Source organism: Galeopterus variegatus, unplaced genomic scaffold (assembly GCF_000696425.1).
Source record: "Galeopterus variegatus unplaced genomic scaffold, G_variegatus-3.0.2 Scaffold7539, whole genome shotgun sequence".
NCBI lineage: Eukaryota > Metazoa > Chordata > Mammalia > Dermoptera > Cynocephalidae > Galeopterus > Galeopterus variegatus.
Genome location: NW_007733650.1, coordinates 81,357 through 93,197, shown reverse-complemented (window position 1 = coordinate 93,197; position 11,841 = coordinate 81,357). Strand labels below are relative to the sequence as shown.

Below are 11,841 nucleotides of genomic sequence, written 5' to 3'. Positions count from 1 at the left end.
CTGAGGGTTGCGATCCGCTCCCGGACACGGAAAAAGACAAAAAGACAAAAAAAAAAAAAAAAAAAAAAAAAAAAAAAGAAGAAATAGCTCTTATAAAGAAAAAGGTCTATATCTATGTAAGACTGAAAGAGTACAAAAGAAAAATTACAAATGGTAAGAAAGCATGGTTTAATTGGCAGGTTTTTTTGTAGTGGTACAAAAAATAATAAGGCTCTTACAACCAATGCTGTCTTATGTTCAATGAAATACAGTAATAATAGAACAAATAATTAATTATACAGTGTTTACCACATGCCAGGCACTGTTCTAAGCACTTTCCATTTATTGTATCATTTAACCTCCACAACAACCCTATGAAGTAGGTACTATTGTTATCCTTAAATTACAGATGAGAAAATTGAGGCACAAATACATTACATGACTTGCCCAAAGTCACCAGCTCACGAATGGTAGGGTCAGGATTCCAACCCAGGTATCTTGTCTCCAGTGTGCATTCTGTTAACCACTAGGTTACATTGATCTTTGCAATTACCTTGGTTGGTCCTGCATATTCCTGATTTTCCACACCAGCCCTCTCTAGCATAGTCTCCATCACATCATTCAGCTGGACCACTTCTACTCTTTTATTAGGCTTCCTAAAAGATTAAGGTGGCAGACTTACATAATTAATGTAACAACAGGTCAACCTCAAGTGGCAAAAAGAATATAATATGTGTAAAGAAAATGTGTATACTATGGAACGTTAACAATATTTTAAAGCATTGGACCTGTATCTATTGACGTAGTGGGATATCAATAACACAGTAAACAAAAAGCACAAGAAAAATGCAGTTTGAGCCTCTTTTTTGTAAAAGAAAATCATGCTCCCCCCTAAAAATTCTACATAACTATTGTGTAGGACTGCAAGAACATAGAAAAATGTGTAAAGATAAACACCAAGCTGTTTACATTGGTTACCTTACAACGTGAGAGAAGAAAAGGGACAAAGGACAAAGGAGAGATTTTTTTAAAAAAATAGAAAAAAGAGTGTAGCAAAATGGAGAAATACTAATGGTTAAATGTAGAATATAAAGGCATCTTATAGTACTTACATATTGTGCTATGTTTTGTACATATATAAATATATAAAATTGAATATGCAATTGGACAAATAAAAACACCGGTTAGATGATGGAATTGTAAGCAATTATTGTCTTGGGTTTCCACTATAATTTTAATATTTTTTTTAATAAAGTACCAAGAAAAAGGAATATATAAGAGAGGTCTTCAAAAAGTTCATGGAAAATGCATATCATGAAAAAACTATGCATGGATAGCAAAAATTTTTTGCACCAAAATAGTAACTTATTAAAACTAACTTATTAAAACATGTTTTAACAGGGACTATTTTGAGGCACTAAGAAGGATAAGAAAAGAGCACCTATCAGAGCAAGATGAATTCTGCTAAAATTGAAGAAAACAAACATCAAATTTATGTTGTGAAACTTGGGTGGGAGAACAGTGAGATCACTGATGTTTTACAAAAAGTTCGTGGGCACAATGCCCCAAAGAAATCAGCAGTTTACAAATGGATAACTCATCTTAAAAGGGATCAAACAATGTTGAAGATGAAGCCCATGGCAGCAGATCATCCATACCAATTTGTGGGAAAAAAAATTCATCTTGTTTGTGCCCTAAATGAAGAAGACTGATAATTAACAGCAGAAATAATAGCCAACACCATAGTCATCTCAATTGATTCAGCTTATACAAGTCTCACTGAAAAATTAAAGTAGAGCAAACTTTCTATTTGATGGGTGCCAAAACTATCGCGCCCAGATCAGCTACACACAAGATCAGAGCTTTCAATGGAAATTTTATGTTTTTATTTATTTATTTTTTGGCAGCTGGCCAGTACAGGGATTGAACCCTGGACCTTGATGTTACCAGCACTATGCTCTAACTAACTGAGCTAACCAGCCAGGCTTCAATGGAAATTTTAAAGAAGTGGGATCAAGATCCTGAGCATTTCTTCAAAGAATTATAATAGGAGATAACACATGTCTTTACCAGTATTATCCTAAAGACAAAGCACAATCAAAGCAATGGCTACCGAGAGGTATAAGTGGTCCAGTCAAAGCAAAAGCAGACAAGACAAGGCAAGGTCACAGCAACAATTTTGGGGGATGCTCAAGGCATTTTGCTTGTTTACTTTCTGGAGGCCAAAGAATGATAATATTTGCTTGTTATGAAAGTGTTTGAGAAAGTTAGCCAAAGCTTCAGCAAAAAACATCTGAGAAAGATTCATCAGAGAGTCCTTCTCCACCAAACAATCCTCTTGCACATTCCTCTTATCAAACAAGGGCAATTCTGCAAGAGTTTCAATGGGAAATCATTAGGTAAACACCTTCCAGTCTTGATTTGGCTCCTTTTGACTTCTTTTTGTTTCCTAATCTTAAAAAAAAATCTTTAAAGGGTGCCCATTTTTCTTCAGTTAATAACATAAAAAAAGACTGCATTGACATGGTTCAATTCCCAGGACTCTCAGTTCTTTAGGGATGGACTAAATGGCTGGTATCATCACTTACAAAAGTGTCTTGAACTTGATGGAGCTTATGCTGAGAAATAAAGCTTATATTTTTTATCTTTATCTTTTAGTTTCATTTTTCCATGAACTTTATGAAGTACCCTCATATGTACATAGTTATTCTTCCTGAGGAACACTTTAGAAAAAAAAACTGTACTTACATGGATGGGAAGAGCAATAGCCTGTTTTCACTATCTGTGAGGAGAGTAGTATATTTGCTACAATAAATAAGACAGGAAAATGTTAATGTAAGAAAATTTTCTGGCCTGTTTATGAATTAGCATACCTAGCACCCAGAATCTTGGTTTCCAAGTACCATTCTCCATTAAAAGGAATCAGTACTCCCTGAAAAGTGACTCATGGCTCATTCCAGGGCTGGAGTTAGAAAATATCACAAAATGATGAACATAGAACCTCATGGAATTAAAAAGCATGGAGGCAATCAAAAAGGTCCATCATTTGCACACAAGATCATACCTAAATATCTATAGACATCTACAGATACAGATATAATGACATTTATCATATTTGAAACATTTCTTAGTAAAGGAGATTTAATGACATTTCTCACTAGGTCAGAATATAAAAATTTCCTTGATTCATTTTTTTAAAAATGACTTTTCAAAGGTGTAAGGGTGTTATAATAACATTGAAGTCAACAAAGTTAAGTGACTAAACAGGTTATGAAATGTATAGAAGCAGAGATGAAACTAGAACCCAGGTTTCCTAACTCTCAGCCATGTTTGTCTTCTGAAAGTGCTTGTTCCCATGAGTATCACAATGAAACTTTTCCAAGAACCAAATGGTAATCCTTTAAATTCATTATTATTTATAGAACTTTTTTCTTCACCTAGTTCATAAGCATTTCCCTTGGTTTTGCCCTCTACTGAAATATATAAATACTCAAAATACAGTTTCAAAAACGACTGTATGAGAGGGACTAGAAGCAATAATTTCCCAGGAGCAATTAGCACACCTGGCACTCAGAATCTTGATTTCTTCACTAAAAGGAATCAGCACTCCCTGAGAAGTGACTCATGGCTCATTCCAGGGCTGAAGTTGGGAAATACAAGATGAACTTAGAAATCTTGAGCCAGAAAATAGGGAAGTGTTCAAATAACGATGGGGACAAAGCTAAAGAACACAAGAGCCAGCTCAAAGGAGCTGCCGTTGACCAAATCTAGAAAAATTTGAGCATCAAAATAAATAACGATAGTGAAGAATTAAAATCCATCAAATAAAACAGAAATACATGAGTCCATATGATAAAGTGTTAGCTAATAAATGTAGAAGAAATTATAGAGCTAAAAATAAAAGTCACCAAAAGATCTATAACTAATGGGTTGTTAGGAAGTATACACCAAAGTATTTGGTGGTAGAGGGCCATAATGTCTCAAACTTACTTTTGAATAGTTTTAAAATATGTGTGTGGGTGTGTGTGCACGTGCATAAAGGCAAATGAGGCAAAATGCAAACACCCAGTGTAACAAGATAGAGGGTATACAGGAGTTCCTTGTCCTAGTACATGAGTCCATATGATAAAGTGTTAGCTAATAAATGTAGAAGAAATTATAGAGCTAAAAAAAAAGTCATCAAAAGATCTATAACTTATGGGTTGTTAGGAAATATACACCAAAGTATTTGGTGGTAGAGGGCCATAATGTCTCAAACTTACTTTTGAATAGTTTTAAAATATGTGTGTAGGTGTGTGTGCACGTGCATAAAGGCAAATGAGGCAAAATGCAAACACCCAGTGTAACAAGATAGAGGGTATACGGGAGTTCCTTGTCCTATTTTTGCAAAATTTTTTGAAATTATACCAAAATTTGTAACAATTTACAAAAAAAATGAGTTCCATTTAGTTCTCTTTGGCAAAATACTGTTCTGAAACCCACCATCATAAAGAAATGTGATGTAACATNTGCGATCCGTTGCCGGACACGGAAAAAAGACAAAAAAAAAAAAAAAAGAAGAAATAGCTCTTATAAAGAAAAAGGTCTATATCTATGTAAGACTGAAAGAGTACAAAAGAAAAATTACAAATGGTAAGAAAGCATGGTTTAATTGGCAGGTTTTTTTGTAGTGGTACAAAAAATAATAAGGCTCTTACAACCAATGCTGTCTTATGTTCAATGAAATACAGTAATAATAGAACAAATAATTAATTATACAGTGTTTACCACATGCCAGGCACTGTTCTAAGCACTTTCCATTTATTGTATCATTTAACCTCCACAACAACCCTATGAAGTAGGTACTATTGTTATCCTTAAATTACAGATGAGAAAATTGAGGCACAAATACATTACATGACTTGCCCAAAGTCACCAGCTCACGAATGGTAGGGTCAGGATTCCAACCCAGGTATCTTGTCTCCAGTGTGCATTCTGTTAACCACTAGGTTACATTGATCTTTGCAATTACCTTGGTTGGTCCTGCATATTCCTGATTTTCCACACCAGCCCTCTCTAGCATAGTCTCCATCACATCATTCAGCTGGACCACTTCTACTCTTTTATTAGGCTTCCTAAAAGATTAAGGTGGCAGACTTACATAATTAATGTAACAACAGGTCAACCTCAAGTGGCAAAAAGAATATAATATGTGTAAAGAAAATGTGTATACTATGGAACGTTAACAATATTTTAAAGCATTGGACCTGTATCTATTGACGTAGTGGGATATCAATAACACAGTAAACAAAAAGCACAAGAAAAATGCAGTTTGAGCCTCTTTTTTGTAAAAGAAAATCATGCTCCCCCCTAAAAATTCTACATAACTATTGTGTAGGACTGCAAGAACATAGAAAAATGTGTAAAGATAAACACCAAGCTGTTTACATTGGTTACCTTACAACGTGAGAGAAGAAAAGGGACAAAGGACAAAGGAGAGATTTTTTTAAAAAAATAGAAAAAAGAGTGTAGCAAAATGGAGAAATACTAATGGTTAAATGTAGAATATAAAGGCATCTTATAGTACTTACATATTGTGCTATGTTTTGTACATATATAAATATATAAAATTGAATATGCAATTGGACAAATAAAAACACCGGTTAGATGATGGAATTGTAAGCAATTATTGTCTTGGGTTTCCACTATAATTTTAATATTTTTTTTAATAAAGTACCAAGAAAAAGGAATATATAAGAGAGGTCTTCAAAAAGTTCATGGAAAATGCATATCATGAAAAAACTATGCATGGATAGCAAAAATTTTTTGCACCAAAATAGTAACTTATTAAAACTAACTTATTAAAACATGTTTTAACAGGGACTATTTTGAGGCACTAAGAAGGATAAGAAAAGAGCACCTATCAGAGCAAGATGAATTCTGCTAAAATTGAAGAAAACAAACATCAAATTTATGTTGTGAAACTTGGGTGGGAGAACAGTGAGATCACTGATGTTTTACAAAAAGTTCGTGGGCACAATGCCCCAAAGAAATCAGCAGTTTACAAATGGATAACTCATCTTAAAAGGGATCAAACAATGTTGAAGATGAAGCCCATGGCAGCAGATCATCCATACCAATTTGTGGGAAAAAAAATTCATCTTGTTTGTGCCCTAAATGAAGAAGACTGATAATTAACAGCAGAAATAATAGCCAACACCATAGTCATCTCAATTGATTCAGCTTATACAAGTCTCACTGAAAAATTAAAGTAGAGCAAACTTTCTATTTGATGGGTGCCAAAACTATCGCGCCCAGATCAGCTACACACAAGATCAGAGCTTTCAATGGAAATTTTATGTTTTTATTTATTTATTTTTTGGCAGCTGGCCAGTACAGGGATTGAACCCTGGACCTTGATGTTACCAGCACTATGCTCTAACTAACTGAGCTAACCAGCCAGGCTTCAATGGAAATTTTAAAGAAGTGGGATCAAGATCCTGAGCATTTCTTCAAAGAATTATAATAGGAGATAACACATGTCTTTACCAGTATTATCCTAAAGACAAAGCACAATCAAAGCAATGGCTACCGAGAGGTATAAGTGGTCCAGTCAAAGCAAAAGCAGACAAGACAAGGCAAGGTCACAGCAACAATTTTGGGGGATGCTCAAGGCATTTTGCTTGTTTACTTTCTGGAGGCCAAAGAATGATAATATTTGCTTGTTATGAAAGTGTTTGAGAAAGTTAGCCAAAGCTTCAGCAAAAAACATCTGAGAAAGATTCATCAGAGAGTCCTTCTCCACCAAACAATCCTCTTGCACATTCCTCTTATCAAACAAGGGCAATTCTGCAAGAGTTTCAATGGGAAATCATTAGGTAAACACCTTCCAGTCTTGATTTGGCTCCTTTTGACTTCTTTTTGTTTCCTAATCTTAAAAAAAAATCTTTAAAGGGTGCCCATTTTTCTTCAGTTAATAACATAAAAAAAGACTGCATTGACATGGTTCAATTCCCAGGACTCTCAGTTCTTTAGGGATGGACTAAATGGCTGGTATCATCACTTACAAAAGTGTCTTGAACTTGATGGAGCTTATGCTGAGAAATAAAGCTTATATTTTTTATCTTTATCTTTTAGTTTCATTTTTCCATGAACTTTATGAAGTACCCTCATATGTACATAGTTATTCTTCCTGAGGAACACTTTAGAAAAAAAAACTGTACTTACATGGATGGGAAGAGCAATAGCCTGTTTTCACTATCTGTGAGGAGAGTAGTATATTTGCTACAATAAATAAGACAGGAAAATGTTAATGTAAGAAAATTTTCTGGCCTGTTTATGAATTAGCATACCTAGCACCCAGAATCTTGGTTTCCAAGTACCATTCTCCATTAAAAGGAATCAGTACTCCCTGAAAAGTGACTCATGGCTCATTCCAGGGCTGGAGTTAGAAAATATCACAAAATGATGAACATAGAACCTCATGGAATTAAAAAGCATGGAGGCAATCAAAAAGGTCCATCATTTGCACACAAGATCATACCTAAATATCTATAGACATCTACAGATACAGATATAATGACATTTATCATATTTGAAACATTTCTTAGTAAAGGAGATTTAATGACATTTCTCACTAGGTCAGAATATAAAAATTTCCTTGATTCATTTTTTTAAAAATGACTTTTCAAAGGTGTAAGGGTGTTATAATAACATTGAAGTCAACAAAGTTAAGTGACTAAACAGGTTATGAAATGTATAGAAGCAGAGATGAAACTAGAACCCAGGTTTCCTAACTCTCAGCCATGTTTGTCTTCTGAAAGTGCTTGTTCCCATGAGTATCACAATGAAACTTTTCCAAGAACCAAATGGTAATCCTTTAAATTCATTATTATTTATAGAACTTTTTTCTTCACCTAGTTCATAAGCATTTCCCTTGGTTTTGCCCTCTACTGAAATATATAAATACTCAAAATACAGTTTCAAAAACGACTGTATGAGAGGGACTAGAAGCAATAATTTCCCAGGAGCAATTAGCACACCTGGCACTCAGAATCTTGATTTCTTCACTAAAAGGAATCAGCACTCCCTGAGAAGTGACTCATGGCTCATTCCAGGGCTGAAGTTGGGAAATACAAGATGAACTTAGAAATCTTGAGCCAGAAAATAGGGAAGTGTTCAAATAACGATGGGGACAAAGCTAAAGAACACAAGAGCCAGCTCAAAGGAGCTGCCGTTGACCAAATCTAGAAAAATTTGAGCATCAAAATAAATAACGATAGTGAAGAATTAAAATCCATCAAATAAAACAGAAATACATGAGTCCATATGATAAAGTGTTAGCTAATAAATGTAGAAGAAATTATAGAGCTAAAAATAAAAGTCACCAAAAGATCTATAACTAATGGGTTGTTAGGAAGTATACACCAAAGTATTTGGTGGTAGAGGGCCATAATGTCTCAAACTTACTTTTGAATAGTTTTAAAATATGTGTGTGGGTGTGTGTGCACGTGCATAAAGGCAAATGAGGCAAAATGCAAACACCCAGTGTAACAAGATAGAGGGTATACAGGAGTTCCTTGTCCTAGTTTTGCAAAATTTTTTGAAATTATACCAAAATTTGTAACAATTTACAAAAAAAATGAGTTCCATTTAGTTCTCTTTGGCAAAATACTGTTCTGAAACCCACCATCATAAAGAAATGTGATGTAACATACATACTGAACAAGGTCAAAAGAGTGACAGCCTTTGGATATTTTGTTTTAAAACCTAGTCCAAAGTTCTAGGTTTGTTTGTTTGTTTTAAACTATGAAAAATTCAAGTGTTGTTTCAGAAAATAGAAGCAAGATCCCATTTTCAATCCCATAAACAGGAATCAAAGAAAATGAGATGACTAGTCTACAGTCTGGAGCAAAGCCCTGAAGCATGCATTATGAGATTCTGGCTTAGAGGGCTACTTTCCTTTGTTTCCATGATCATTGCTAAAAACTATTCCTAAAGGGCATAATCAAGCATTCAGAACAAAGTTCCACTTTTTTCCCCTCATTTTAGTGGCTGGCTGGTATGGGAATCCGAACCCTTGACCTTGGTGTTATAACACCACACTCTAACCAATTGAGCTAACCGGCCAAACTTCCATTTTTTTAAAAAAAATTCAAAATTAAATGGGAGGGAAAGACAGAAAACAATTTAATCACTAAAATCCCAAAGTTTTTCATTAGTTATTTTATATCTTTCTTAATTGTATCAGGGTGGCTAGCTCAAATGTTTTCCTCATTTCAGTGCAGATACAAGAGTGTACTCTTCTCATGTTCTTCTATGTCAAAGAAGAAGAAAACAGTTCAATTTGTCATGTATTCAATGTTCAGCATAGTACTCACTCATCATAACACTCTAAACCTGTAACTCCTGTACTTGACACAATATGAAATTCTTCAGGAACCAAAGTATCCATTAGGGTCTTTGGCTTAAAAAGAAAAAAGAAAAGAATGAATATACTAATAGATGAAAAAAATTGAGTTGCACAAATCCTAACTCCTGTCCCAAAGGGATACTACTTATTAAGTTGAGAGATTTGTTTAGAGAAATAACAATATTAGTGATGTAGTTTACACCAAATGGCAAAAAAACTTTAGCAGAGCACATATTTTTAAAATAACCATGAATTAGAGAATTTGGTCCTAGTATTAGCTATACATGTCCCATATATTCCGCAATTCATTGACTCTTTTCTTTTAAACTCAGTATAAAATTTAAAATTCAATCTAGCAAGATACCAACAATAAGAATTCTACAAGTTTATAGGTAAATTTCTGGGGAAAGAAGAATCAAGTCTCCTATACCATATTTTCTAGATTAAAGTGAATAACTGTGGTTTGGAAGAAATAATTAGAAAGTGCTATGAAAACTGACAAGAAATGCAGGCTGTCTTTATAGTATGACACCACTTTATATTTTGGGGAAATGATTTTTTTAAAAAATACTGACAGGGAGAGAAGATTATTTGTCAAATACTTTACTTACCTTATGAGGCACAATGACACCACCATGTGGCTGTAATGAATGGTCAGAATATGGGGGACAAACTGTATTCTCCCTAGTCTCCCCTTTTACATATTTAACATCATACAGGAAAGAAATATCCCTAAAAATGAGAAAAATACAATTACAAAATGAGTTTTCTGTCTGGCTACTAAATAAGTCTGAGTGAGGTCCACACATATCCTTCTAATGAGTAGCATGGTCATTTGTGTCAGCAAAACTGGTCTTACCTCATACTTTACCAAGAAGACTGAGGCATTAGATGTGAGTTTCCTCAACGTTCTTCCTCTTCTCCACCTGAAATTTCTCGTGCACAGCACAAGTTCATTCCTTTCCTTTAACCTCAGTTAAGATATGTTCTCTTTCCCGTTGTTGTTCCCTTCACTTATGTCCTTGATTCCATTTTTGCTCACCTCCTCAAGGATCTCATTCCATCAATCATAACTTCGGTGTATCTCCCACTCTACTGGAACATTCCCCTTGGTCTATAACAAGTCTTTTTCCCTTCTAAAGATCTTTCCTTGACCAGTGTTACTATCATGTTATCATGATCTATCTTTCTTCCTATCTATCTATCATCTGTCATCTCTCACTTTCTGCAAAACATCAAGCTTCCTGAAATTTCCCTGCTATCTAACGTCCACCTACACCTCTGTCCTGAAACCAGTCTCCTGAAAGCTGATCATCTGTCATCTCTCACTTTCTGCAAAACATCAAGCTTCCTGAAATTTCCCTGCTATCTAATGTCCACCTACACCTCTGTCCTGAAACAAGTCTCCTGAAAGCTGATGACTTCTTACTCTTATCAGTTATGTTCTACTACATTTCCCTGGAAAATATTCCGGGAAATATTGATCGCTTCTTTTTAAAAAACACTCTCCTCCTCTATCTCTAAGTTACTGGACTTTCCTGGTTCTTTTGTCCTCTTTAGCTGCTCCTTCTTGGACTTTTCTCTGTCCTCCTGCTACTAAATGGAAATGCTTCACAAAGTTCTGTTCTCATCCCTCTACTTTTCTTTCCCTAGTTTTCTGTTTTGTCCCCCCCCCCGCCCCCCCTTGGCAATGTTATAAACCTCAGCTTATCACAGTTGCTACCTCTGGGCACAACTGAATTCTTCTTCCATTCTATCTTTTCGCCATCTTGTATTCACTAATTCTGTCAGTGAAAAGCACCACTCATCAAAATCTCAACATCCATAATTGATCTCTTCTCTTCCTTTGCTTTCAATATCCAATCTACCATTAGGACTTATCAATTTTACAGTCTCCCTCATATCATTATGGTGGTTTGTCATCTTGTCTTTTGCCAATGTCAAATCACTAGTCAAAGTTGTCATTCCTATTCTGTGGATTCTCAAGTCTCTCTAATATATTCTATTCACCTTTGACAGATTTATATCCCTATAGCACAGTTTTAATCATACTGTGCAAAATTTCAAGATGTCTCTGTCCCTCCACCCAATTTTAAGGTCAACTTTGGTCTGATTCAGGCTCTTTCCATTTTTATTCTGGAGTATTTTCTTTTCTATACACTATTACTGTCTACTTATAGTGGACATTTGCTGGTTTTATTGTCCAGGTATCCATTTCCTCCTAATAACCCTGATTTCCCTTTCAGGAATTACCTTGCTCCCCTGTTAAAGACAGACTGTCAAAAAGGTTCTCTATCAATAAGGTTCATTTAATAGCATTGAATCAACATTAATTTCCTAGTTTTTGTAAATGAACCATGATTACTTAAGATGTTAATATTGGGTAAAATTGGGTGATGGGCACTATTTTTGCAACTTTTCTTTTTTTTTTTTTTTTTTTTTTTTTCGTGTCCGGCAACGGATCGCAACCC

General features: G+C 34.7%; 1 protein-coding gene across 1 annotated transcript in view; it reads right to left on the bottom strand.

The window, feature by feature from the left end:
- AXDND1 (axonemal dynein light chain domain containing 1) overlaps positions 1-11,841 on the bottom strand; it is an 88,671-nt gene that overhangs the window by 60,639 nt on the left and 16,191 nt on the right. Inside the window, exons 4-7 of the mRNA XM_008592051.1 lie at positions 9,982-10,102; positions 9,339-9,424; positions 7,186-7,242; positions 4,991-5,093 (exon numbers count right to left, since the gene is read on the bottom strand). Of these exons, the coding sequence (XP_008590273.1) occupies positions 4,991-5,093; positions 7,186-7,242; positions 9,339-9,424; positions 9,982-10,102 (367 nt within the window). The remainder of the gene's footprint in view (positions 1-4,990; positions 5,094-7,185; positions 7,243-9,338; positions 9,425-9,981; positions 10,103-11,841) is intronic.